We start from the raw sequence: 24,625 nt of genomic DNA, 5'->3' as shown, positions 1-24,625 counted from the left end.
GCGATATCTCTTTCGCGTTTCATAATTAATGTCGAGTTCTCCGTTGTCTATCTCCTCCCCCCATTCCTACATATCTCCTCGTACTCCACAGAGGAGCTGAGCCGAGAAGAGAGAGAGAGAGAGAGAGAGCCCCAAAAGGGCGGCGCGAGAGAGTGATTGCGTATGTTGGAGCACAGCACGCTACTCAGACTCACGGGCGGACTCGCGACTTTAGTTTCTCGGAACTGCTGCTCGGCGCCTGTCACTACCGCACCTCCGTCATCATCCGTTGCATTTACTACAAGCCCCCCGGTTCCTCCGCCTCCGCTCCGCACAAACGGAAACCGGCCATTTGCTCGGTTTCTTCGTAGACGTTTTATCCGTTCTTTTCGGTTCCGTTACCCTTGGTGCGAGTGTGTTTCCGTGTCGTCTAGACAACAATCATGGTAAGTATTCCAGCGATTCCTAGTCAACCAGCCAACACACATTAAAAAGGGTTCGTGAAAAGAGAATGGCCGCAGACAATTGTTGTCCTCTTTCTGGCACCGCATTGCTCCGGAATAGGCTGGAAAGAGAGGATAAGAGTAGCAGTCATCGTGACGAGGCCAACGTGTAAATTTGCGGAAACCCTTTTTGCACCTGGCGGCACCGTGGAAATTCCGCGGAAACCATTAATTGCTCCTCCTGGAGCGGTGCGTATCAGCGGGGTCACCTTCGGAAAGGAGCTTCGAGCCGCACGAAGAAGCAAGATTAGAGCCAGAGTCGTCCCGTCGTCACTGTTGTTTGTCGGGATCGATAGCTTATCTGTCAAATTTAGATGAACTCCACGAGTACAAGCAGAACAACAATCACACTTCTTGGAGAGAGCCGCCTTTTGGGGGGCGAATAGCGGGGAAGAAGGGATCTAACAACACAATTGACGACAGCCAGCTAGCCAGCTTGTGTTCTGATAGCGTACGGCTCAAAATCCGTGTGCGTGTGTGCTTCGCAAGTGATAACGGACAGTTCCGAAATGCTGAGAATAATTGTTTTATGTAATCCCTGCCTGCGACACACACAAACACATCAGTTTGACCTTTTTGTGCCCTCGCGAAGTGGCCACAACACGGAGAGGGGGAGCTCACGTCACGACATTGTCGTCATAATCCCGACCGGCTGTACTATTCGCACAATGGGCGCTAGCGGGGACAAAATGGGGAAATCCAAAAGTGGGGCCACCTTCATGGCTAGCAATGCTGGCGCCGCATCCTATGTTTGCTGTTCACACATTGCTGTGGCATCACCAAGAACGCTAATTTTATATGCTGCCAGCACCACCACTTCGATCCGAAGTGGCGTGGTCCTGATCCCTAGTAGCCCTGGGTGTTCTTGGCGAGTGTGCTCCACGCCGCACGAAGCTGATGATGCTGCTAACACAACAAACAAACAACGGAGGGCGCGCGAGCATTCGCTTGCTTACACACATGCCGCCTTCTTTGATATGGCGAGATCAATCAATCAATCGATCTTTGTTGCGTTTTTTTTCCAGTCGTCGGAACCGATTCGTGTCGTAGTAACCGGTGCAGCCGGCCAGATCGCCTACTCGCTGCTGTACATGGTGGCGAAGGGTGATGTGTTCGGACCGGAGCAACCGCTGATCCTGCATTTACTGGACATTCCGCCGATGATGGGCGTGCTGGAGGGTGTCGTGATGGAGCTGGCCGACTGTGCCTTGCCGCTGCTCGTTAGCGTGATACCGACCGCCGATCCGGCCGTCGCCTTCAAGGATGTGGATGCCGCTTTCCTCGTCGGTGCGATGCCCCGCAAGCAGGGTATGGAGCGCAAGGACCTGTTGTCGGCCAACGTGAAGATTTTCAAGGTGCAGGGTGAAGCACTGGACAAGCACGCCAAGAAGGTAAGCTGCCAAGCGAGGAGGGCGAAGGCCCGTAATCCGTTTCGTGGTGTAACATACGATCGCCTTCCGTAGGATGTGAAAGTCCTGGTCGTCGGTAATCCGGCCAACACGAACGCGCTGGTATGCTCGCACTATGCACCGTCGATCCCGAAGCAGAACTTTACCGCCATGACGCGGCTGGATCAGAACCGGGCCCAGGCACAGATTGCGGCCCGGCTCGGAGTCGGCATCACGAAGGTTAAGAACATCATTATCTGGGGCAACCATTCGGCAACGCAAGTTCCGGACGCACGGAATGCCTCAGTCGAGGTGAACGGTGTTACCAAGAGCGTTCCGGAAGCGGTGGCCAACGATGAGTTCCTGAAGCAGGAGTTCCTCGAAACGGTCCAGAAGCGCGGGGCTGCTGTTATTGCGGCACGTAAAATGTCGTCCGCAATGTCGGCAGCCAAGGCGGCCAGCGATCACATGCGCGACTGGTTCGCGGGTACGCGCGATGGCGAGTACGTCTCGATGGGTGTCATCTCGGACGGTAGCTACGGTGCGCCGAAGGATATCGTTTTCTCCTTCCCGGTGCAGATCAAAAACCGTCAGTGGACGATCGTGCCGGGGCTACAGGTAGACGAGTTCGCACGCGGCAAGCTGGACATCACCGCTAAGGAGCTGCTGGAGGAGAAGGAGGAAGCGATGGCTGTCTGTGCCGCCGATTGACTAGTTAAACTGTAAAACGGAATTTTTGTAGGAAAACCCACCCAGAAAACCCGCTTTCCTGCCCGGCCAGTAATTGGTCATTAAAAAATAGAAAACAAAACATCACACCCCGTTGTACCCAGTAGGAGGTGATCAGTGCTTTAGCGGCCGGGCAGCTGACACGCTTTCGGTTTCATTTTTGTACCACACGCTGCTACGCTCCGCCTGTGTAGGTTTCCTCCTGTAATGATTTTGTTTTACAGTTACCCGATGAGTTATTTTTTTCCTTTTTCCAAGTTTCGCTTTCGAAAGCGATGATCGTTGCTTTACACCCTCGGATCGCGATATTGTGACTAACGGTTATTTTGAGAGAAGGAGACACACACGAGCTAATATTGTTGATATGCTAACGGAGGTGAAAAGAAAGGGGGTAGTTTGTAGGAGCTGGTCAATCAGTTACCTAGACCAAATTGTTAACTGTAGCCCGGAGGTAAGAGGAACATTACATAGAGAAAAAATAAAAACAAGATAACCCGCGCATTCGTAACATGAACTAATGCGGGTAAAGCAATCGTAATGTTTGTTTTTTTTTTTAGTTAAGACACATTAGTGAAGTCTTTTACAATGGCTCAAAGTTAACCTGCGAAAAACGGGTAGCATCAAACAGACTAGAATGGATGATATTTGAAACCTAGCCGGACTGTGCGACATGTGGTGCGTCTGAGCGGAATAATTTACGATCGACAAAGCCACAGGACGAACATGATAGCAGCAATGGCGATATGCCCGGCTCTCCTTTCATTATTTCGTTTTGTTAAGAGTGCTACAACGCAGCAAGCAGTTTACCGAAGCTACCATTGGAAATTATTAGCAATTTCCGCAGCTGTCCTATGTGCATGTTTTGTTCATCGCTATTCCGATGAGCAGTGGAATCATTTTCAAATTATATGCTCCTTCACTTTTTCACAGGATACAGTGTTGATTTTTTGCAAACAATAAACTAAATACGGAATATAAGGAACTTTACCCTGGAAGTACGAGCAAACGCATCATTCGACACCGTGGCATCACATAACACGCTCTGCCTGTTGCGCTTATTCTAGCGCTAAGAAACGCATATGCCAGCAATTTCGGTTCGTTTTCTCACAGTCCCGAGCATTGGAACAGATTTTAGGTTACATGTGTACACACTGAATGTGAAAGTATTCTATCCTCGAATATGCTGATTGTTCTGGCTCAGTAACCTTGAGACACGTAAAGGGTGTCTCAAGAAGTAATGGCAATGCAGACGGTGAGCGGTCTATTGCGTATGAAGTCCATTTTCCATGCGTATTGAATCCATGTGTTAAGCACGTGTGTACGTAGATTGGTGACCATTTGATGTGGCTCCTTTTTTTTTAGACGAGCACAAAACAAAATCTGCATAAATCACCGGTAAGAGCGTTATGATTGGTTAGAAAACAAAACCGAATAAAGCGTTTGAGAGGATAAAGTCTGGTTTATTCGCACTTGGCCGTTTGTTGCGTAGTGCCATTGGTTTCCGGGCCTACTTCATCAATAATTCATTCGTTAATTATTGGTGTCAAAACAACACCACAAAAAATAGTCAAATAACCTCTACAAAAAAGGGACTCCAGTTGTCTGTTGTTTTAATGACAGTTGATCAAACCGATTGCTAGCTAGCTGCAGCCGATCGATCGGTCTGCAAGCAGTTTGTTGCTCGTTCAGCCACTTATGGTTTTCCCACCCCCTGCTTTTTGGTTCACCCTCTAATTCTACTCTATCTCGCTGCTCTTCTACAGTTACAGGAAGTACAGTTTTTTCTCCAGCAAACTACTGGGCGCCTGGTGCAGGTACTGGCCAACGAGGAACGATAGTTTGTGCGCGTATTGACATACTGCCGGGACGCGCGTCGTTCCGGACCAATTGTAGTACAAGTGGCACTGCTTGTACGACAGCATCTGGAGATGATCAATTTTGAGATTTGACGAATCCCACACGATATTGTAAGCAGTGGGTGAGACCGTGCCCTGCTTCACTGACTGCGAAACGAGGTAGAAGTCGGTTCTGTGGAGAAAGAAAATCGATTAATCACCATCGGAAACTCATCCCAGGCATAGCACTCGCTATTTAGCCGACAGTTCCGTCTGTGCGAACCTACCGTTGTGGAAGCGTGACAACATTGTCGACTACCGTTCCGGGGCGTGGATTGAGTCGCTGATCAAAGAAGCGAGTATTGATGCGCTTATTGACGATGAAAAATGTCAGCAGCACTTCCTGCTCGATGCCAGCCGACCGGTATATCTGACCGAGCTTGTCCACCAGCGAGCGTACCTCGTGCTCGTAAATATACTGTAGCTGACCCTCGCTAACGCCGTCCCGGTAGAAGATTATGCGCTTCGGCAGCTCGCCGAACTCGCGCCGATACTCGTTCAGCGCCTTGACCGTGTTCAGTGGCAGGTAGGTCGAGATTTCCTCGCCGCTCGAGTGGTGGCTGACGGTGGAGAAAAATTTGGGTGTCCCACGGTTGTCGTGATCGAGCGTGGCCACCATCGCACCGAACGATTTGCTCTTGTCCTTCGAATCGTGGCACACATCGAACCCAATGGTCATAAGCCCGTTTAGTGGGATTTTCACTTTCCAGGGAACACCGCCTAGCTTACAGTTCATCTGTATCACCACCTTTGTTGCGACCGACATCAGTGTCCGGATATTGCCCGTCTTCGGGGTGATAGTCTTCTGAACCATCACCTGCGTCGGGATGGCTCGGTCAACGCAACACTTTTTCTTGATCGCGGTGTAGCGATCTGATTTGTTGTTTGCGACCACGCACATGATCATCTGCGGATCCTTATTTATGATGTTATCCAGAGTGCGCATATACGTGTTAGGATTATCATCCGCCATGGGAATGATCTCGCAATTACTAATCTCAAAACGCATACCTCGGGCCGCCTTGATCATGCAGCCGAGGAAATCGTTCGCCTCCCGCTGACAACGTCCCGGTACGACCAGATACCAGCGGCTCAACCGTACCGTAGCAAACATCGGATTGTCCCGGAAGTGCGCCGTCCAATCAGCATTGTCGCCAGCCTGAACACCGCTGAATAAGGAGAATAAGATTGTTATGAGAATCGCAGTAACCTTTTTACATCCAGCCTACTTACGTGGAGGTAGTGGAGAAGAATATCATCTCCTGAGGTAACAGACGGCCCGGCACATCAACTAGTCGTCGATCTAGCTCCATTTTCCACACACGGAATACTTCTTGGCTTTCCGGAGACGTCTGTAAACGTCGGTTAAACGTTTCCAGTCGTTCAATTCGTCTATCCGGATTCAGGCGAGTATGGTCTGCCATTGCTCTCATCATTCTATTAGGTGGGGTGGAGAAAGAGAAACGCATCTTGTTGAATGAAACATTCGCAAATCGAAGTAGACCGGATGTGTGAGAGACTTACTTGAAATCGGATCTCATCGCATCCGTTAGTCCTGTCATCTGGCAGAGCTCAGGCACGAGAGCCATTAGCTCGTTGTCTCCCGATCGGGCGTCCTTCTTCTTCGCACGTGACAACAGCATCGGCTGGAAGGCATCGCGGATGCGGATGTTGTACTTATTTTTGTAATATTCCATGAAGGATATGGGCCCATTTTTGGTGTCAAATGTGCTTTCCGGTGTCGTATCAAACGTGACGTCGTTGATAGTGTACGTTTTGTTGTTGTAGCCCGTAAGCACTACACATCCAAGCACCGCCTTCTTGAACGCATCCTTGTAATTGCGATCGTGACGCTGACATTCGCGCAGAATGTCGTAGCACGTCTGCATCCGCATCGTTTTGTGCGCTATTTCGCAGCATACCAGCACATCGGCCTCGTGCTGTCGTATGCTAGTGATATAGCCTGGCCACAGCTCGATGTGATATTCGCGTATAGGAATTTTCGCAGCCGCATCGTACAGATTGCGTCCTACCAACTGCAAGTTAAGCCCATTCATGGCACGGCGTAAGATCAGGTTAAGCACCTGTATTCCGGTTTCGCCGGTCATGTCGACCGTCGCCACTCGTTCGATGTGCAGCTCGTACTTATCCCCCGTACGATCGTGCTTTGAATGCAGAACCAACTCCTCACTGGGCAGCTTGGAGCCGGTGAAGAGATTGGCTCCATCGAACACGAAACCACCCAGGATGGCCTTATGCTCGTTTACCAGCGATTGCATTAGGCGCGGGCTAGGGCAAGGTGGCACAATGTTGACCGAGTAGTGGCTTAGCGTCCAGTCTACACGTTTCACGAGCTTAAAATAATTCGACTGAAGCGACAGTGGTTGCCCCGTTGAACCATGCTTCGATTTAGAGTCGGGGAGCCGTGTCCTCAGTGTATCTGCTAAGGGACGCCGACGAATTGGTTTACCGCCCAGACCGACAGGGCCACGTGATCCACCAGGACCACCTGGTGGTTCTCGACTCGTCGATGCACCGGCATCTCCAGCACCGGTGGACGAGGTGTAGTGGTGGCGAGGTTCATTCGGCGCACCTCGCGCTGGACCATCTCCGGAACCTGAACTCGGTGGTGGTCCTCTTCCACCAGGCGCTCCTCCTCCTCCAGACGGTGGCGGTACCCATCCCGGGCGTCTCTGTGATATAGAGGTTAGATTTACTGTTTTAAAGAAGCCACTATCGGTCGGGTGTTCGGAATGGAAACGATAACTTACCTCTGGCGTTTGATAGGCCGGCCCCGCTGATGGAGCTGGCGCGGAACTCGAACCGTAACGAACCGGTGGCGGATGACCGCCACGAGCCTCGTACGGAGACCGTGATCCATGACTTGGGTTTATGGCGCCACGCATTCGTTCTCGGCCGAGCGGATCCCTGCCGTCGGCCATCGTTTTGTTCTTGCTGCTACGGCTGTTGAACCAAGAATGCGCGAGATTAGATTACGCTGACAGTGGCACACCGCACTCGACCAACACCATCGAGTGCACCGTTCGCACCGCTTTTTTGCGGGTGTCAGCTTCTTTCCTACCTCTGCCTCTACTCCTCTTCCTCCACCACCACCTCCTGCTTCACCTTCCTGTCCCACTAACTCGGCGGCGGCGTGCCGCGCTGTTTGAGGATGCCGCTTCTTTTCGGTAAATTTCGCAGAACACACGATACTTGATGCAAATAACTGCACCATGCGATAATTACGAATAAGAATATCCGGTTTGCTGGGAATGGCGACGTAAATGCGTGCTGTTCTCCGAATTTCTTTCTGTTTTCGAGACCTCTCCTAAACGCACCAACGTTCCTTACGGAGCAAGAAAATATTGACACCACACAACGGTTCAAGAGAGTGTTTATTTGACGTTTGAAAACTCGGCATTTGTGGCGGTCAGTGTGTATAAAAAATGCAAGAGCAAAATGCGTTTTTGAACCAACTTAAAAATTTATGAGCAGTGTTTTTGAGTAAAGTTAATGCAAAAATGAATCATAAATCCCAACTGGCATCAGATGAAATTTTCGGCACTTTTACAACAACAGGTTTTGCTGAATAGAGAACACCCTGTACGAACTGTCAAACCAAAGGAAAAAGTTTGTTTTGATAAAGAAGAAGGTGAGATTTTTGTTCCGAGAACTCCGCCAGATAAAATGTCGAATTTTGTGATAAACGGTGAGTAAAAATACAGATTTCCATAATGCACCGGCACTTGATGATGGGCCCAACGTTTGTTTGATTGCACTACCTTTTCAGGCCTGCTACAGTGCCGCAATCCGTTGCTCGCATTTCGCCGGTTCCGGGGAAAGATGAACATCCAGCGACCGCGACAACCGCATTACGAAAGAGCGCGTGTGCTCGAGGTCGTGAAACCGTACTACAAGAAACCGTCCTTCAACGCGCCGTGCGTGGAGGCTCAGCTTACCCAAGAGACTCGTAAGGTCGAAAACCCGTACGAAGCGATCGTAGCGCGTGAGGCGCGCAACTGGTTCGAACAGAGCCGGCTCGTGGCGTTCTTGCACGTGAACTCGATCCGCCAGGAGGACATGTTCAAGGTACAAGTAGCGCTGCATCGGCATCAGGTCACTGTGAAGGTGTACGGAAAGTCGATAATGCAGAAAGCCGTCCAGGGAACTAAGTTCGAACCTATCCTACCACTGTTCGAGGCCAAAACGGCACTCGTGTTTGGCCCGGAAGAGCGCAAAATCAATCAGCTGCTCAGTGTGCTAAAGAAAGCGCCACAACTCGTGTTGCTGGCCGGCATCGTCGAGGGTCGTCTATTGAGTAAGCAGGAACTGGTGGCGTATGCCAGCATGCCGGATCTAACGACCGTCAGAGCGCAGTTTGCTGCTGTACTAGAGAGCGCCGGTGGTAAGATTGTCAGTGATCTGCAGTGCCATCAGCAGCAGCTGGTTAATCTTTTGGATGCACACGCCCGAAGTAATGAAGCAGAGCAAGCAGATACAACCAAAGGCAAGGTAGTAGACAGTTGAGGGGCATTTAAGGAAAGGAACTTTGTTAAGTAAAGAGTAGTTTATCGTTAAAATATATTCCGCCAATCCGCTAAAACTTCGCCTCAAGCGAGCCTCGATATGCATCCATCCGTAGTTGTTATCACACAGCAGTACAGAGAACAACGGCGAAGTAATTCGAACAACCACGGTTTGGAGGACTAATGCTTCATTCAACGTTCGGCCAGCGGCGTTGTGAAATGAGATGTCCCGTTACATTTATTAACCTCCAACGAAGCTGGTGGACGACGGTTGGAGAGCTAGTACGCTATCACTTCAAGGAATGCAGTAACATAAACACAAAACCCGGTTATTCCAACCGAACACTACATCTTCCTGTCTTTGGTCGACGCTCCTCGGGCACCAGCAGCAGCTGGTGTTAGCTGGAAACTTTCGTTCGAAAATTGTTCGCCAAACGTGTCAAGGCTTCGGCTGCATCGATCTCATCCTTCTGATGGGTGAGTATTACACTACCAGTCGCTCCGAGTGCATTATCTAATGAGATTCCATTCGTTGCTTGTCCAGGATGGCCCGAAAGGGACGCAAACAATGCTCCTCCCGCCGAGTCACAACGTTTTTTTGCCGTCGATTGTTTCCTGTAAAAACGAGCAGCAAAGGACAACCCCATGAGTGCCTCAGAAGAGAGTATTATATACAACAACGTACCCAGACTTTTCCCAATCGCCAATGTAGTTGTGCTTAGCGGGGGTAAATTTGGCCGCACTTTCTAACCACTTGGACAGTGAAGGTGGTGGTGCATCGAGCACACCGGTATCACAGCTTAATCGATCACCAGAGTCCATTATTGCTTGAACGAGCGCTGGTTCCACTCGATACGGATCAGTCCTATGGTCCGGTTCCTCATCCAGCGATGCGCGATGGCACAAATGGTGATGATGGTGGTAGCTACGCTGGAAGGGTATGGTCGCCATGATCACCGGCTGCCTGCTATGATCCGCTTCCAGTTCACTAAGATCCCGTAGGTATTTCTCCATCATACTGCTCTTGTACTTGCTCGAACGGTTCTGCGCAGGTGCTGGTAATGCTGTACCGGTCGTCGTCGTTGTCGTTGGGGAAATGTTGGGGGATTGAGCAAGAAATAGAGTGGCCGTTGTTGTTCCCGCAACCACCGTCCGTTCATTGCCATGTTCGAACCGCCCAAATCCGGACGGTGTGGTCGTGAGGATGAGTGGCTCAAGTTTTGCATGGCTACCAGCAGGTATATACTTATGGCCCGCTTCGATCTGCAAAGAGGTTGAGTTTGGCGTGAGATGAATAAGCGGAATTGGAGCATTCTCCACCATAACCTTACCTTGTAGCATCTGGTATCTTCCGGTATGCCGAACACGGTACCGTAGTTCCGTGGGGTGTAGCAGTGATCGAAACAGTACCTTGCCCGCACACCGTCGTATGAAGGTGAGCTTTCATCGTGCTGACCATGATATGCATTGACGCTACTCGTCGGGCTGGTACTGTATTCCGTCGGGAGCCTTCTGACATACTCTGCACACTTGCGACCATTTTTGCTTCGATACGATGCGCTAGTGTTTTTGCTGTGGCCAAGTAGATGCGTTTCGCCGTACGCAATCTCATTGTAAGCATCCCCACTGTCCGTTTGACTGCCATACTTCACATACGAAAATGGCATCCGACAAGGTGCATGGGTTCCATACTGTCTGGAGGCGTGGCGCATCACCACGTGTTCCGGTCTCCCTGTGGCGGACGCTGGTGGTGTGTGACGTGAATCATTTGAATCGTCACCATCGGCACCACTCCAAATGCTGTCACTCGAACAAATGCTAAACTGCTCCACATTGCCCCGGGCGTTCGTGTTGTAATGGCGGATCAGGTTGCCCCAAGTTTTTCGCAGCGGATCGTTTCCGGAGTTTTTGAGTTTTCGGCGCCAGTTCGCGAACCAATTGCAGATCTGCGTGTACGTTAGGCCCGTTTCGATGGCCAAGAGCTTCTTTTCCTCCCGGTTTGGGTACGGATTATCGCGTCGTCGAACCAACCAATCCTTTAGCAGCCGTTTAATCTCTGGTGTGAACAACCGCTTGACCGGTCGCCCATGGGTATCACCCGGTGGCCATGCTTTCCTGCGAAGCACACGCAAGCGCTACATTTGAATGACATTCATGTTTCGGGACGCCACCATACGCGCTCGTCACATAGAGTTTGCGAACGGAGAGTTAGAGCGAACGTGCAAAAGTAATGCTGTTAGGTGGTCAGATGATCAGCGACACACATCTGGTCTGCAGGAAATATCTAAAGTACCACTACGGCATGTTGAAGCATTTTTGCCAACAACATTATGGCGATCATGATGACAAGGGTCACACATGCAGATATGAAGGAAATATGCGATTGTTTAGCTGCTGCCGGTCTTATGCGTGCTCTACGGGGACAGTAAAGGCGGACAGTGGAATGGGATGGAAACACACGGTAATCGCGCCTCCATGGTGGCTATCTAGGTAACCATGGCTACCTCTCTTGCAGCCCTGTTTCGCTCTCTATCTTCACGAACCTACTACGCTTACGATTTCGCACAGGACGCGATGGTTTGTCCATCTTTTTTCCCTCCTCTAGTAGCAGCGGGGACTTCGTAGAAATAGCACAAACTCTAGGACACAACCACGGATGAGCCTGCAAGGGACGATTGTTGTGCACAACTTAGCGAACCATGAATATCGTTGTGACGGCTGAATTTTCCTTGTTCCACCTTTTTGGGAGAAGCAAAGAAACGGAAAACCTGATTTTAGAGATATTTCTTTATGTTTGCACTATGTGGCTGCTTTGATTTCATCAGTACTTGATTCATTTTGCCATGGTCTTTGCAATCTTCACTTGAACACTCCGAATAAGTGTCCCTTGTTGGGGTGGCAATTATGCTGCAACGCTAATAGATCCCCGCCACAGGTGAGAAGATATTCACTATAGATGGTTGATCGCACATTTCACATCGTTTACCACCCGCGATGATCACCAGCAAACAATGTGCGCTTAGTGGACAGGAGCAAAAAACATGAACGCTCTCGCTATCGTTTTATTTTCGTTGCCAGGATAAAGATAGATTCACCAACACCAACACTAGAGGGCACAATAAACCAAAACCGAAAAAAGCATCAAGCGCGGCCAATCCAAGTTCGATGTTCGTTGGCACGAAGCAAATAGATGAAAGTATGGCCGTTTTCGGGAACTAGCAGAAACCGCCATCATGTGCCGCTGCTCCTCATACCGGTTCAGAGAAGGGTTTTGAGTTTGAAAAATGAAAACTTCATTGTCTGTAAGTCAAGTCACAACCGAGCATTACGAAATAGTCATATGGTGATCGCGCGATGTGCGCAAGAAGAAAATTGAGAAGCGGTCACAACCTTCGCGGGTGTAGTGGAGGATGGGCGGGGCGCCAAGTGGCCACTGCTGGTGATGCTGGGCATGCAGATCGTGTTGAGCGTGATGCCAGAAGAAAAAGAAATCCGAAAGACAGCGGATTATTATTTTTAGCACATCGCCATCGTGCGCATCAAAAAACCACTCCAACGGTCGACGAACATAGGGCACCAAGGGGTAGGTGGATGAGCGATCAGCAAGGTGTCCCCTCGACTACGAGGTGCACAGAGAGGAATACACAACGAGAAAACATGACCCGTGTAAATGACCATCACAGTGGCACGACGATGGATATTGCTTGGATATCGGATCCTTTCCAATCGTCCTTAGCTTATCATTTCGATTTGCGAATGTCCATCTCGCCACCCTTCGCCCTAACAATGCACAAACAGAAAACAAGGAACGAGCAGAGCTGTTGGTGATATCGTTTTGGTCATCTCTGACACGAGCGGACAGTGGATCGCGTGGAGGACACGGCTGAAAGGGCACACGCTGTGTTGGCTGCTCTCTCACTAGTGGTACCGAGATAAAAATAGTCCTTTTTTCACTCAATTTTCCCCGTGCACACCATGTTACGGCACCACCACACCTCACGTTGATTATCACGGTCGAGCACCTGGAGATTGGGACGATGGCTAAGATTGTGGGAGATGCAGAACGACGCATCCATCAGCTCACGTGAGGCTGGTTGACGATCGCAAAGATCTGATCATTGGTATACTGGCTCACCGTGCAAACGCCAATCGTTAGGGTGCCACTATCAGGACAAACACGCACGCACGCACGAACGGAACCACCGGAACCAAGCGCACCTGTAGAATGGTGTGCGCGAACAAGTGATCTTCTTCACGATCGTCGAGTATCTGGCGAGTGAACGGTGCAGCATCGCTCCCGTTGGCGCTTTACTCGGTCCGGATTCGGTGGTTGACGGTGTTTGTGGTGTTGTTTGTACTGAGCGGAGGACGAACGAACGAACGAACGAGCGAACGTATGGTTCGTATGTTTTGCTTGGAAACCATAAGAGAAGCCACGAGAGCGCTTAGAGCACACTGCTGAGCATGACTGATTGCGATAGTGCACGATGACCGCGGTCCCGAAGGCGGACATGCGCAACATGAGAGCGATACGATCCCATATGATCAGCGATCAGCGTATCTCCCATATCATGCGACTACCCCCCCCACGTGGTACCGCGTAGTGGTCGTGTGTGTTTGCGCGCCTTTTTTTTTCTAAATAAAGCACAAACGGAGTGGACCACCACCATCATCAGCATCATCATATCTGTAGCGGGACAAACATGCTGTTTGGTTGTTGTGATACCCTCCATCCCACCCCACAGGTACATTACATGATCATGTTTTTTCGGGACCATTTTTCGATTCTGATGCGAGCGGTAAACTTGCGAAGAAGCAAACTTTCTTTGCCTTTGACATTAGAAGCCCTGGGTGATGCACTACACTTTCGCTGGCAAACATGATCGTGGCGCTAGTGGCGATTACCGCATCGACATGTTCAGTGCTAATATGTGTCAATGTCCTGTTCTTCGCTGCTGTGTGACAATTGAGAAGTGGATCTTTTTGCGAGGTGGCAACGAAGCTTCTTGGGAGGTGGTAGAGTTAAGTACGACCGTCCTGTCCTCTGACGTACATGAGATATTTGTGGGACAATAGGGTCAGGAGGCACTGCTGCTCATGGCAAGCGCTCTACTAACCTGTTCGTCTTTGCTATCGTGTTCTATCCATTACTGATTACATAAAACGCAAGAGTAGTGTTTGTAAAGATATAAAGCAGCATTCTTTGGGAAATGTTTTGGATTAGTGACGTTCTGAGTCTATATCGAAGATAGATAGAGCAGTTGCATTGTTGGCAACACGACCTTCAACAGTTGTTCTAAACCCCTAAGGTTAATTAAAAAATAAATACTTTTAGTGATAATCAATTCAACAATTTACATGAAAAATTAAATTTGAATATTGAAAATTAAATCTTTTTAATTTTAAAAAATTAAGCAATTTTCCGTCTCTTAGTGTGGTAAATAAATGATTGCAATCATTTTGAATTACCTTTTCTCTTATGTTACATTTTATTTAATGCTTTCTGAATTTCAGATAACAAACGCCGGTTTTGTGAAACGACTTCAATTTAAAAAAAATCACTAAAAATGAAATTTAAACCTTTTTCCGTCGAAATTCGGTCGAACTCGCGTGAATGTATCGAACCTTATCGCAACACAACGGACGGTACAACGAACGCTTCGCGACACACGCGACGCGAAATATTACGCCATCAACAACGAGTCACAAACCACCAAGAGTTCATGCGGCTAGAAGGTATCCCTCGTGGCCACACGGTATTAGCTGGCTCACTCGCCCGCTTGGTGTTTCTCGGTCTGTCCCCTTCTTTTCTGCTGTGGGCCCGCAAATCCATCCGGTGTAGTCGGCGATGATGATGCCGCTGTTTCCTTTTGGTCGACTTTAGTGGTCATGATCGACCTAAAACCGACCTCTCGAATGGCCAACGCGTTTCGCTAGTGACAGTGGTCGCGTGGTTTGGTCGCTTTTGGAACATGGAACATAACGTAGGCAGGATTTGGTCACAAGTAGTATGCGGGTCGCAGGATTGAAGAAGGTAGCACTCGACCGACTGCTCGCCCAACGGCATACGAACCGTGGTTCGCGCTCTCACTCGTCCGCTTCCGATTTTAAGAAACTTTGAATTCGAGTGAGCATAAACGGCCTTTTTCTCGCTAGCAAATCAGTGGTGCCGGAAACGAGCAAATCCTTGATTGGGAATTTGTTAGCTAGATCAGTTTTAATATTTAAACACAATGTCAAGTTAAATAAGTCCAATCATTATTGTTTTTGGGATAGTTGTAAAAAGCGGCATAAATTGAAATTAGTGAGTATATTTTTATCTTTATTTAATTTTTAACCATTTATTGTGCTTTTTTCAATTTTATGTTTAAAACATCTAAACTTTCGATAAAAACTACCTGTCGATAAATCTGTTGATTTTGCAATAACGGTCAACCGAAGAAAGGATGCCCGGACTCACGCAACTCGAAAGTTGTCGCAACTCTCGTGGCGATATCACAAAGTTGGCGTAGCGGTTGGTCGCCACCTAGTTGCAGTTTCGATTTTCGAGAGAGTTTTTCGTTTCCCACCGAAACGTGTCGTTCTAGGTTCCTTTTATTCATGGAGGCGCATGCGGCTGTGGAGGTAGCACGGGCCAAGCTAGTGCGGCTAGCTCTACACTCGAAGCGCTAGCGGCACAGCTCGTTCGCAGTGTAGTCGAGTCGCTCAAAAAGTTCGCGGGCAAATCGGGTCTTGATCAATTTCAATTTTGCGCTCTACCAAGAGCGCAGCATCGTCGGAGGTAACGGCGTTGCATACCACTCCGCCGTGGCGTGCGCCGTGCGAAGATGGATCCATTCACGACCATCGACGCAAACATCGGCCGACCGAGGTCAGTGTGTTGGTGTGGTGGCGCCTTGTTCCGGTTTTCATCGCTCTATGCGGGAGGCCGCCGCGAGTTTACTTAGAAGATTACTTTCAAAACTTTTCCTTTATCACTAGGGATGGAGGCCGGTGGGTAGGTAGACTTATCATTAGTGTTGTGTCGGAGCCCCGGCGATAGAGCTAGTGTCGGATGTGCCCGAAAAGATGCCGCTCGTGTACCATTTCTGATCGGATTCTTTTTATCATTTCCAGGGTAGCATGCGCGCAGAAGGCGAATCAGAAGCGACACGGAGGAAGCGCACTATGGTTCGTGGCAGAAGACAAAAAGTTCCAAGTCGTCGAGAGCTTCATCTACTTAGGGTCAAGACAGCACCGACAACGACATAAAACTTAAAAAAATGATTGACTTCCCGTCTATATTTTTTTACGAAACTCCGGACCCCCAAAGTAAAACTTATTTCACGATATAACATCAGCAATAAGAGAAAAATTAGTAACACATTATTCAGTCCTTTTTGTACAATTTCACCTATACATAACGTGCACAACGAAGGGGTAACCACAGGGTGCCTAACCGAGGGTTAAATTCATGCTATATTTCAAAACACACATTAAACGCTTGTAGCCCACTGTGCTAACCGATGATGAATCAGCGATAGTGTTCGTGAGAGTGTGAATCGATCGCAGCAGGCGGTTTTCCTGAGTGTTGGTCGTGAGGGCCGCGCCGCGAGGCTGCACACGGAACAGGGCCATTTTTTTATAATTAAACCAAGCGTTCAGGAGTGACCACAGGTAGTTCCCTCTGTCCGCAATCGAGCGTACGGACCCGATTGCTTCAAATGACGTCAAAATTGGGACATCGGGACGAATAGTATCCGGAGCGAAGGGTTATAGCCGGTAGCCACAGGGTCGCGCTTAGACCACGACGGACACACGATGCTGTTGAGACCGTTTGTGGTCACACGCCACGGAGATGATCATGGGAGCGGACCACTTCGTTGACGTTTTACTCGTTTTGGAATCAGTTTTGTTAGTAAGAAGTCAAAATTAAAAGACAAATTTAATTAGTCAATGGAGTTACATACAGCAGAGTCTTAATGCGCGCCATCTGGAAACAGGAATATCACAAGCGAGTAGTAATGGAGAACCAACCAGATAGGTTTAGTGGGTTGGCTTCCCAATGTTCCGCGGACTTTTCGTCGATTGGCACGAATTGTATTTAGTTGTTCAAGGGAAAGAAATGCAGGAGAGTTTAGCAATTGACGGTTATGATATTGTAGTTTTTATGGTACCTCATTCTAGCTGGTCTGAACATTTGAATTTAAATTACAAGAAAACAGTTTTTTACATATCTAAAGACGGACGAGCAGTTTGTTTTATGAAAAAATAGTGAGGAAGTAAATTTATCTGCAGCGTTTCATAAATCTCCGTTTAAGAATTTCATACCGAAAACACAATAATCGTAACTTTTTCACCGGAACTCAAGGTTTCTACGGAACCGTTTCGACCATTTCGAAGGCGAATAATAATCGCCCCGGGGCAATGTAACGGCGTCCCACTTGAAAGCGGGCATCGCAGAGTTCCTTTTTGCGCACAAAGTGCTGACAGGATTCAGCCACAAAAAATACCCGGATCGCATGCCGTTTAGTAGGTAGTCGCGCCGGAACAGGGCGCACAAACTTGGATGCGTTGGGGTTTCTCTGCTCTGCAGTGTTGCCATTTCGGACAGCAGCTGGCAGCACATAAAAGAAATTAAAAGTTAGTGTAAATACGGAAAACAACCAATTGCAGGTGAATTACAAATGAAAACAATTAACAAATGACGAACAATTGAGTTGAACTCAATTGAATCAGCAGTGCCCACTAGCACACAAAGTGCATGTTCCAAAGAGGTACTGGGTAGCTGGCAACGCGGTTACTTTGTGGGCCACACGCTTCGTGGTCATTTCGAATAACACCAAGACGCAGAATTACGCAATAAATCTGAACTGGAACAACCAAGGTTTGGGAAATAAAAGTGAAACAAATGTCTGCCGTTTGGAGCAGCATCGCATGCGCTCGTGGAGGCTGCTCTTGTCTGGGAAATTAGGACACCGAAGTGAATTTTAGTTTTCTGCATCATATTACCGATATTTGCAGCCGGATCGCATGCATCGGGGCAGGTGGCGCACGACCGACTTTACACCCGTTGGTGTGGATGCCCGTTTCGACACGCACCACAGATACTGTCAGCGTAGAGCTTTCTCACTTCGACACATGTGTGGGCCACCACCACGCTACAAAGCGGTCGAAATAGTGACGCGCGTCATTTCACAGAAACGCAGCACGTGTAGAAGCTGGATGTAAATGGAAACCCACAGCCACAGCAGCGGCGCAGTTGAATGGCGCGCATTTGGATGCAACGTGCGGATGCAATTTCGCTGCCCGGCATCGCCGCTGGCGTCGTTTGTATCGATGTAAGATAAAACTTATGTTGCACTGGCGGATAAAGGTGTATTTCCGTGTTGTTTAATTCGATTTTTTGTCACACTACAAATAGAATTCTATTGGCACAAGAGGAGAAATATGGTTAGACTTATTTTGCATAAGCAAAGGCTATTCGTGATTTGTTAAAGACTCTTCAGTGTTATCTCTTACTGAAAGTATAGACGAGTTAAGTCAACAAAAATGTTTTAGCAAAAATTTCTTCAGGGTTTGATCCGTTGTAAACATTTGTTTGGGATAAAGGGACGCGTTTTAATCCGCCGTATCGTTGTTTTGCTACCATTTGTTTCAATATTTGACACGTTTTTTTTACCGTTCAAATGGATTTCACCATGTAGGTGGAACGTTTTTTAGCAATCCAGAAACTGAATTGAACTCGTAGTTTTGATGTTCAATTTAAGTATGACTAATTATTGTATCTTGATCTCATTTGCTATAAATTACATTATAATTGCATATACGATTCGAGACACTTTACCATATGGTTTTGGATGGTAGTTATTTTGAAGTTATTCTGATCCAAGTAAGATAGCCTACTATTCACTAAGTTTTGATGTTTTGGCGTAGACAAGCATGCACGATTAACCGTTTGTCTTTTGCAGTATTCTTCCGTCCCATATTCATTAACAGTGGACGTTTGTTAGTTTTTTCATTCGTTGCTCTAGCCAGCGTGGCCGTAGTCCATATGGCTAAATCGTTTGTCCGAGAAAAAATCGTTCAAGAACCTAATGATTTTGCAGTGTTTTTTTTAACAGAGCTAAACTAATAAATGCATATTAAAAACGAATAATAGAATTACGATCATTGTTTCCTTTTCTCTTGTTAATTGATATGTATTGTCATCTATAGTGCCCGGTGGTTATCAAACCTCATCAACGAAACAACAGTTCGAATTTAATGCCACAAGAACGCATGCAAGCACGAGGCATATTATACCGACGACTACGAACAGCCAACCGCGGAAGTGATTCCGCGCACCGCACCACGACGGTGAGCTTAGGATGATGGATTTCCGTCCATCGAACGAATCCACGGGGTAGCTGTAGGCAATGTGCAGGCTGTAGTTTCCACTCGGTAGTCCGTCCAGAAAAGGAGCCTCTGAATCATCCACCTGCCGGTACAGCTTACGGAAGTGTGACAATGCTGCCGGTCTCATCCACACGATCAAGTCCTCGTTCTGTAGTCCGTTGTTGTTCGGATTATCGGGATCCAATTCCCAGAGCTCACGGGACCAAAAAGGAGGGCGAGCATATTTCAACAGCTGCTGACGTAGATTCCCGCGAGGATTGCGGAATTTGACCGTTCGTTCATGTGGCCAAAGCGATCGACCGCTGGCCAGTGGCACAACACGCGGACTAGCGACATCCGTGGACAGCGCATATAACGTGAACGAATCATTGAAGAGCGAATTGGCCAACGAACCGCACGGCACGATGGGCAGCAATTGGTCGCCGCGGTACGCATAGACAAAGGGTTCACATCGCTCGGATGGCGTCTTCGAGAACAATCCTTGGAGCTGCCGATCGTCACGGGATCGCGTGTAGTAATGGTGATTCTGGTAGAAGTTAGTCAAGGCATAATACAGAAAGACGCTCCGGGGGAAGGCATGATCAAGCGTAAAGGTCATCTCGCAGTGGCACACCTCGCCGGGGTTTGCAGCGATGATATCTGAACAGCTTCGTCTAGCGGAGTCCTCCATCGCGATGCAGCCAGTGTAATCTAGCGTGTATTCCGGAGTCTCGTGAGACACTTTCAGCAGTAGTAGGCCAATCAGCACGTAAATGATCCCGAATGTGGTGAGTAGTGGCCAGATGGTACGCGGTGTCCATGAGGGTTCCCAGGTGTGGAAGCGTTGCTGATGGAAGGCCGTGTTGCGAGGTCTTCGCAAATGTAAATCTGAGCTGATCTGACTGATTCTAGTATTGGGCATAATGGCTGCAATAGAAATAATATGGAATACGTTAGAGGTTGTCAACTGCAAGATGCGACCTTACAGTACCACATGCGATGGTTACTGAGACCACTGGGTGAATCAACGGACAGTCAATGTGAATGCTTTAAATTGAAAAAATAAAAAAAAGAGTATTTTCTGTCAAACCATTTATAATGTATCTTCTTAATTTTATTTCCTTTGATTCTTTGCAAAACTACTCTGAAAGCAACTCGAATATCGAGGAAAATTTTCTTTGAAATATATTGGTGGTTTAGCAGCACAAATGATAACTAATAACATGAAATCCCTGTGGCATTTGCTACGGTCTACGATTGCATTTTTTACCCTTGTTTTGTTAAAGACAATGTGCTATAATATTGTGTAGCTTTTGAATATACAATCTATCACACTCATATTTTACAATGTTTTATGACACATTTTTTCGACAGATCCTTCCTAAAAAAGGCCCGATGGTGTGGTCCCAGAACACAGTTTCCCGAAATTCACTTCCCGGAAGTGGCACCCCGTGGGTACGCAGATTCGTCGCACAATGCAAAGTGCAATGCGGAATTCTCGACTGCTGGGCCCAAAAGCTTGGCCAAAACCCCGGAAAAAGCGCCAGCAAGGCAAGCCAAACCCAAAAAACAAACGCTCCGAATCCTGCCTACTGTCTTAAAAAAAAGGCCCGTAATGCGATTGTCGCACAATTTTGACGACCGAAAGGGAGTCTCCCTTTCCATTCAGCGTTTGGCGCTGAAAAAGGAGCACAGGAAAGAGGAAAACGGCGACCGAAACCGTGCTACGGCACCGAAACCTGCCAGTCCTGTGTGGCCCCCCCGGGAGGGAGCATTGGGCGACGGACAGACAGAGTGTGGCCCACAGCTGTGATTGTTACATTGTAGCTACAAAGTGGCCACAGACGCCTGGGAGCCGTTCCGCGTGAGGCGCCTCTGGTCGATCGGTATTCGGAATGGATCGGAACGGCACGGGAAGCATCCGGAACGGAATGCCCAACCAGACGGAACGCATCTGTTAGAACTGCCGGCATCCGGGTAGCGGCCCCATCCCCCGGGTTGGTGTGACAGTTTTTGGGTGAAATTGAAATTGTCGCACTCGCAACAATGGTCGGGATCGCCGGACGGGGGAAACCTAAATTGGTTCGGAAAGTCCCATTGAAGCTGGTCCGCGGCTGATGCGCATCGGTTGCTGTTGCCTGGTTGTGGCGCGGGAACCGAGCGAGCCGAGCAATTGTTCCCGTACGTCCCGTGGCTGTATTGGCGCGATTCCGGTGCAAATCCGTGCGGTCCTAAAACCGGTCGTCTTTAGAGACCTGGTTTGCCTAATGGTGCGCAAGGAGTCGGATCGCATCAGTTGACGTTGACGGATGTCTAATGGTGCGCGAGGCGCATTGTAAAACACAGGACGCCGGTGCGGCCGAGTAATCGAGCTGTACCGAACCGAACCGAGCAGTACAAATGGTACCACCTGTGTCTACAAATTACAGGATGCAATGTGGAGGATACTTTTGCATTTGCGCTTTAATTTGACTTTGTTTGCACAACACTGTCACAAAAACAGAACAATGCATTTTTGTTTTTAGCTCAATGTTTGATATTTCAAACTTGATGTTGTTGAAGTAATTGAACATTTCGAATATTTATACAAATCTAAAATTTAACTTAATTCTTTATAATTCTGCAAGCACCAGTAAGTGCCACAGCCACTGCACTGACCATTCACATATTCAACATTAATTCACCGAAAAAAGAATTGGCAAAATCATTTGGCAATTATAATTGTTTTGAAATCAACTTGGTCAACTTCTCTGCAAACAGAATAATCATGGTTTCACATTGAAAAAACTATCCTTGAATACGGTGGACATCATCTTCCCGAGTCCCTTTGTTACGCCAGTATGCAGAATTTGAAGGTTCCACCGAAGGCGGACCAACACGGAGCGGACCGTTTCAGCTAATTTGAAATTTAGCTCTAATGTGCCGAAACTCGTTCTGAGCGGAACAACTGAATTATGAGCGGCAAAGCTGGTGCCCACACTTGGCGCTTCCTACCGTGCCGCAGCATAGCAGCATCAGCCGGCCAGCCCGGTGCACCGGTGTTCCACCGACCGACCACACCGACGGCGACACCGGCTGGGCTGGGACGATGCAATAAAAAGATGCAAAAACTGTAGTAAACCGCTAACAGCGCACCGTGAGCTAGGAACGTCTCCGTTTGGTGCTAGTGATGACCACCGGTAGTGGTGGCTACTGCTGCCGTCGGTTGATGAAGTGCGCATCTGTTTCATTTGCATAAAGTAATAAGGCGAGAGAAATGGTCATATTAAAAAGACGTTAATTCTTTCCTTTTTTCGGCCTGCAACGGCTGTCACTATACGAGCTGGCAGTGGCTATCTGGAGCAGATACTGCTGGGAAGGGGGCTCTTGATGCGCAGATGCCGTACACCGACTGTACTGTTGGTGAACATCAACAACCAGGTTTGTTAGAATTTAATCTAAAAAAAGTTCGGATACTAGAGCCCAATTTGGAGTGTTAAACAGCCCGAAACAATGGCCAATGGTGGGTGTTGTAGAATATATTGTATGCTCAGAAGTACAGTAATTAGATGTCCGAAATTGAATAAAAATATAAATTGAGTACAATAATGAGAAGTCTCGTAAGCGACTCTAAGCAATGCTTGCTTAGAAGCATTGACATTCTGTTCTAATGACACCGTGAACCAAGTCAATCAATTTCCGTGTTCGTGCGGCAACACTTTCCACGCAAATTCCTTCTGGTTGACACACGACGAAGGCGACACTGCATTCGCAAGGCAACAGTTTCTCGAAATTATCGCCCAAAAATCAACACCCTCGATGCACGAAACACTTACTACCACCCCTCAAGCCCCATCAACTGACGGCCAATTAATCAGTTCAAACGATATATGATATTTGCAAATTGCTCGTTACCGCGTGTCCTCGATGATATTGCAGAAAACGAAACGAAACGAAACGGGATGATTGCTGACGGTGCGTCTTGGCTGCGATTGAATTGACCCATTTTCGCAGGGATCTTGGCAGGGACGAAGGTTATCCTCACCATGCAGCATGCATTAGACGCTTTCATCGAATCATTTCAATAAGGATGTTTCGGAAAAGCACCCACGGAACCGGGTCGTCTAGATTGAATCGAGAAACGTCGACAATGAGTCCACGGTACGGAAGCAAGTGGCCGATTCGAAATGCGGCTTGTACCGCGTACCGCGCGCTAAGTTATTTCGATAAACAGGGGATCAGTGTGCTTGACAGTTGGGCATGACCCTGTTTCTGCGTTGTTTTCGGTCGCATTTCAACCGAGATGCCCAAACAACCCAACGACGACCACCAGCGTTTCTCGCGTCACACGATGACGCTATGTGTGCTGTGCTGACCATATTTTCAATTCCATTTTAAAACATCATAACTTTTGGGCCACAGATTCACTACGACCCACCCTCCGCTCGGGGGCCATCAGTCGTTGTGCATCGGGGGTTGCAGCGTCACTGGTCGCGTTGTACGACCTTGCGCGACAATCTACCCCAAGGAGCAGTAGGAGGATCAGAACATTCTCTCCATCATTCTTCCGGAACACGCTGGCACGCTGTCGGCCTTTCATTACAAACTCCCGTTAATGATGGACTCATTTTCAAACGCAGTACAAATTACACCTTGTCCCGGTGGGCGTTGAGGACGCTGCAATCCGACTAGCGACGAGGAAGGATCGCAAAACAATCGTCAACTCTCCAAGGACTGATAAACCGGAGGAGGGGGGGGGGGGGTGATAAATATTTTCTCGTTTCGTTTTCGTTTGGAAGCCCGAGCGTCGAGCCTGGCTGTTCCCAGCTGAGTGGAAGTGTATTTAAGGCGTTATTAACGTGCATCGTTTTGAGAATTGATCGATGTTTTGTGTGGATCGCGATGCAGCGAGAACGAAATGAAGGAAAAAGTGCTTCTTTGGGAGGGGAATCTTGCGTCTTTCGGATGCTATTTCTCGCCGCCGGAGGTATTGAACAATTTTTTATCGTTTTTTCGAGTAATTTGTCAACATATTTGAGTAACTGGTATTTATTGTATTAAAGGAAAGTGTCTGCGTAGTGTCACCGCAGGAAAAATCATCTTCCTTCGCGAGTAATGAAAATAAGAGAGCCAGAAGGAAAGTGTTCACGATATTTCCAATGTTTAACCTTCTTTTTGACCGCATTGCGCTACGGCTGTGAAGTGTATTTGTGTATTGGTTTATCACTGTCATTTTTAAAGTAGTCTCTTCATTCCGAATCCGAAATATC

General features: G+C 48.2%; 4 protein-coding genes across 4 annotated transcripts; 2 read left to right on the top strand and 2 right to left on the bottom strand.

Moving 5' to 3' along the window:
- Positions 1–200: 200 nt before the first annotated feature.
- LOC125950534 (malate dehydrogenase, cytoplasmic) lies at positions 201–3,131 on the top strand. The gene is made up of 3 exons (XM_049678621.1): positions 201–425; positions 1,508–1,873; positions 1,946–3,131. The coding sequence occupies exons 1-3, from the start codon at positions 423–425 to the stop codon at positions 2,579–2,581; spliced, it is 1,005 nt and encodes a 334-aa protein (XP_049534578.1). The 5' UTR covers positions 201–422; the 3' UTR covers positions 2,582–3,131.
- Positions 3,132–3,956: 825 nt separating this feature from the next.
- LOC125950501 (protein aubergine-like) lies at positions 3,957–7,818 on the bottom strand. Its single transcript, XM_049678572.1, has 6 exons — positions 7,577–7,818; positions 7,266–7,458; positions 6,019–7,187; positions 5,728–5,931; positions 4,722–5,663; positions 3,957–4,627 (listed from the first exon to the last, which is right to left on the bottom strand). Exons 2-6 carry the CDS (start codon positions 7,434–7,436, stop codon positions 4,363–4,365), a joined length of 2,751 nt encoding a protein of 916 aa, XP_049534529.1. The 5' UTR covers positions 7,437–7,458; positions 7,577–7,818; the 3' UTR covers positions 3,957–4,362.
- A 311-nt stretch (positions 7,819–8,129) lies between these two features.
- Positions 8,130–9,111, top strand: LOC125950538 (39S ribosomal protein L10, mitochondrial). Its single transcript, XM_049678628.1, has 2 exons — positions 8,130–8,203; positions 8,285–9,111. The coding sequence occupies exons 1-2, from the start codon at positions 8,182–8,184 to the stop codon at positions 9,019–9,021; spliced, it is 759 nt and encodes a 252-aa protein (XP_049534585.1). The 5' UTR covers positions 8,130–8,181; the 3' UTR covers positions 9,022–9,111.
- A 7-nt stretch (positions 9,112–9,118) lies between these two features.
- On the bottom strand, positions 9,119–11,324 carry LOC125959518 (uncharacterized). Its single transcript, XM_049692342.1, has 4 exons — positions 11,320–11,324; positions 10,352–11,135; positions 9,706–10,283; positions 9,119–9,635 (listed from the first exon to the last, which is right to left on the bottom strand). Exons 1-4 carry the CDS (start codon positions 11,322–11,324, stop codon positions 9,419–9,421), a joined length of 1,584 nt encoding a protein of 527 aa, XP_049548299.1. The 3' UTR covers positions 9,119–9,418.
- Between the last annotated feature and the right edge of the window lie 13,301 nt (positions 11,325–24,625).

Source organism: Anopheles darlingi, chromosome 2, assembly GCF_943734745.1.
Source record: "Anopheles darlingi chromosome 2, idAnoDarlMG_H_01, whole genome shotgun sequence".
In the NCBI taxonomy this organism is placed as follows: domain Eukaryota; kingdom Metazoa; phylum Arthropoda; class Insecta; order Diptera; family Culicidae; genus Anopheles; species Anopheles darlingi.
Note: the sequence above shows the minus strand (reverse complement) of the source record. Positions and strands in the feature narration are given on the sequence as shown.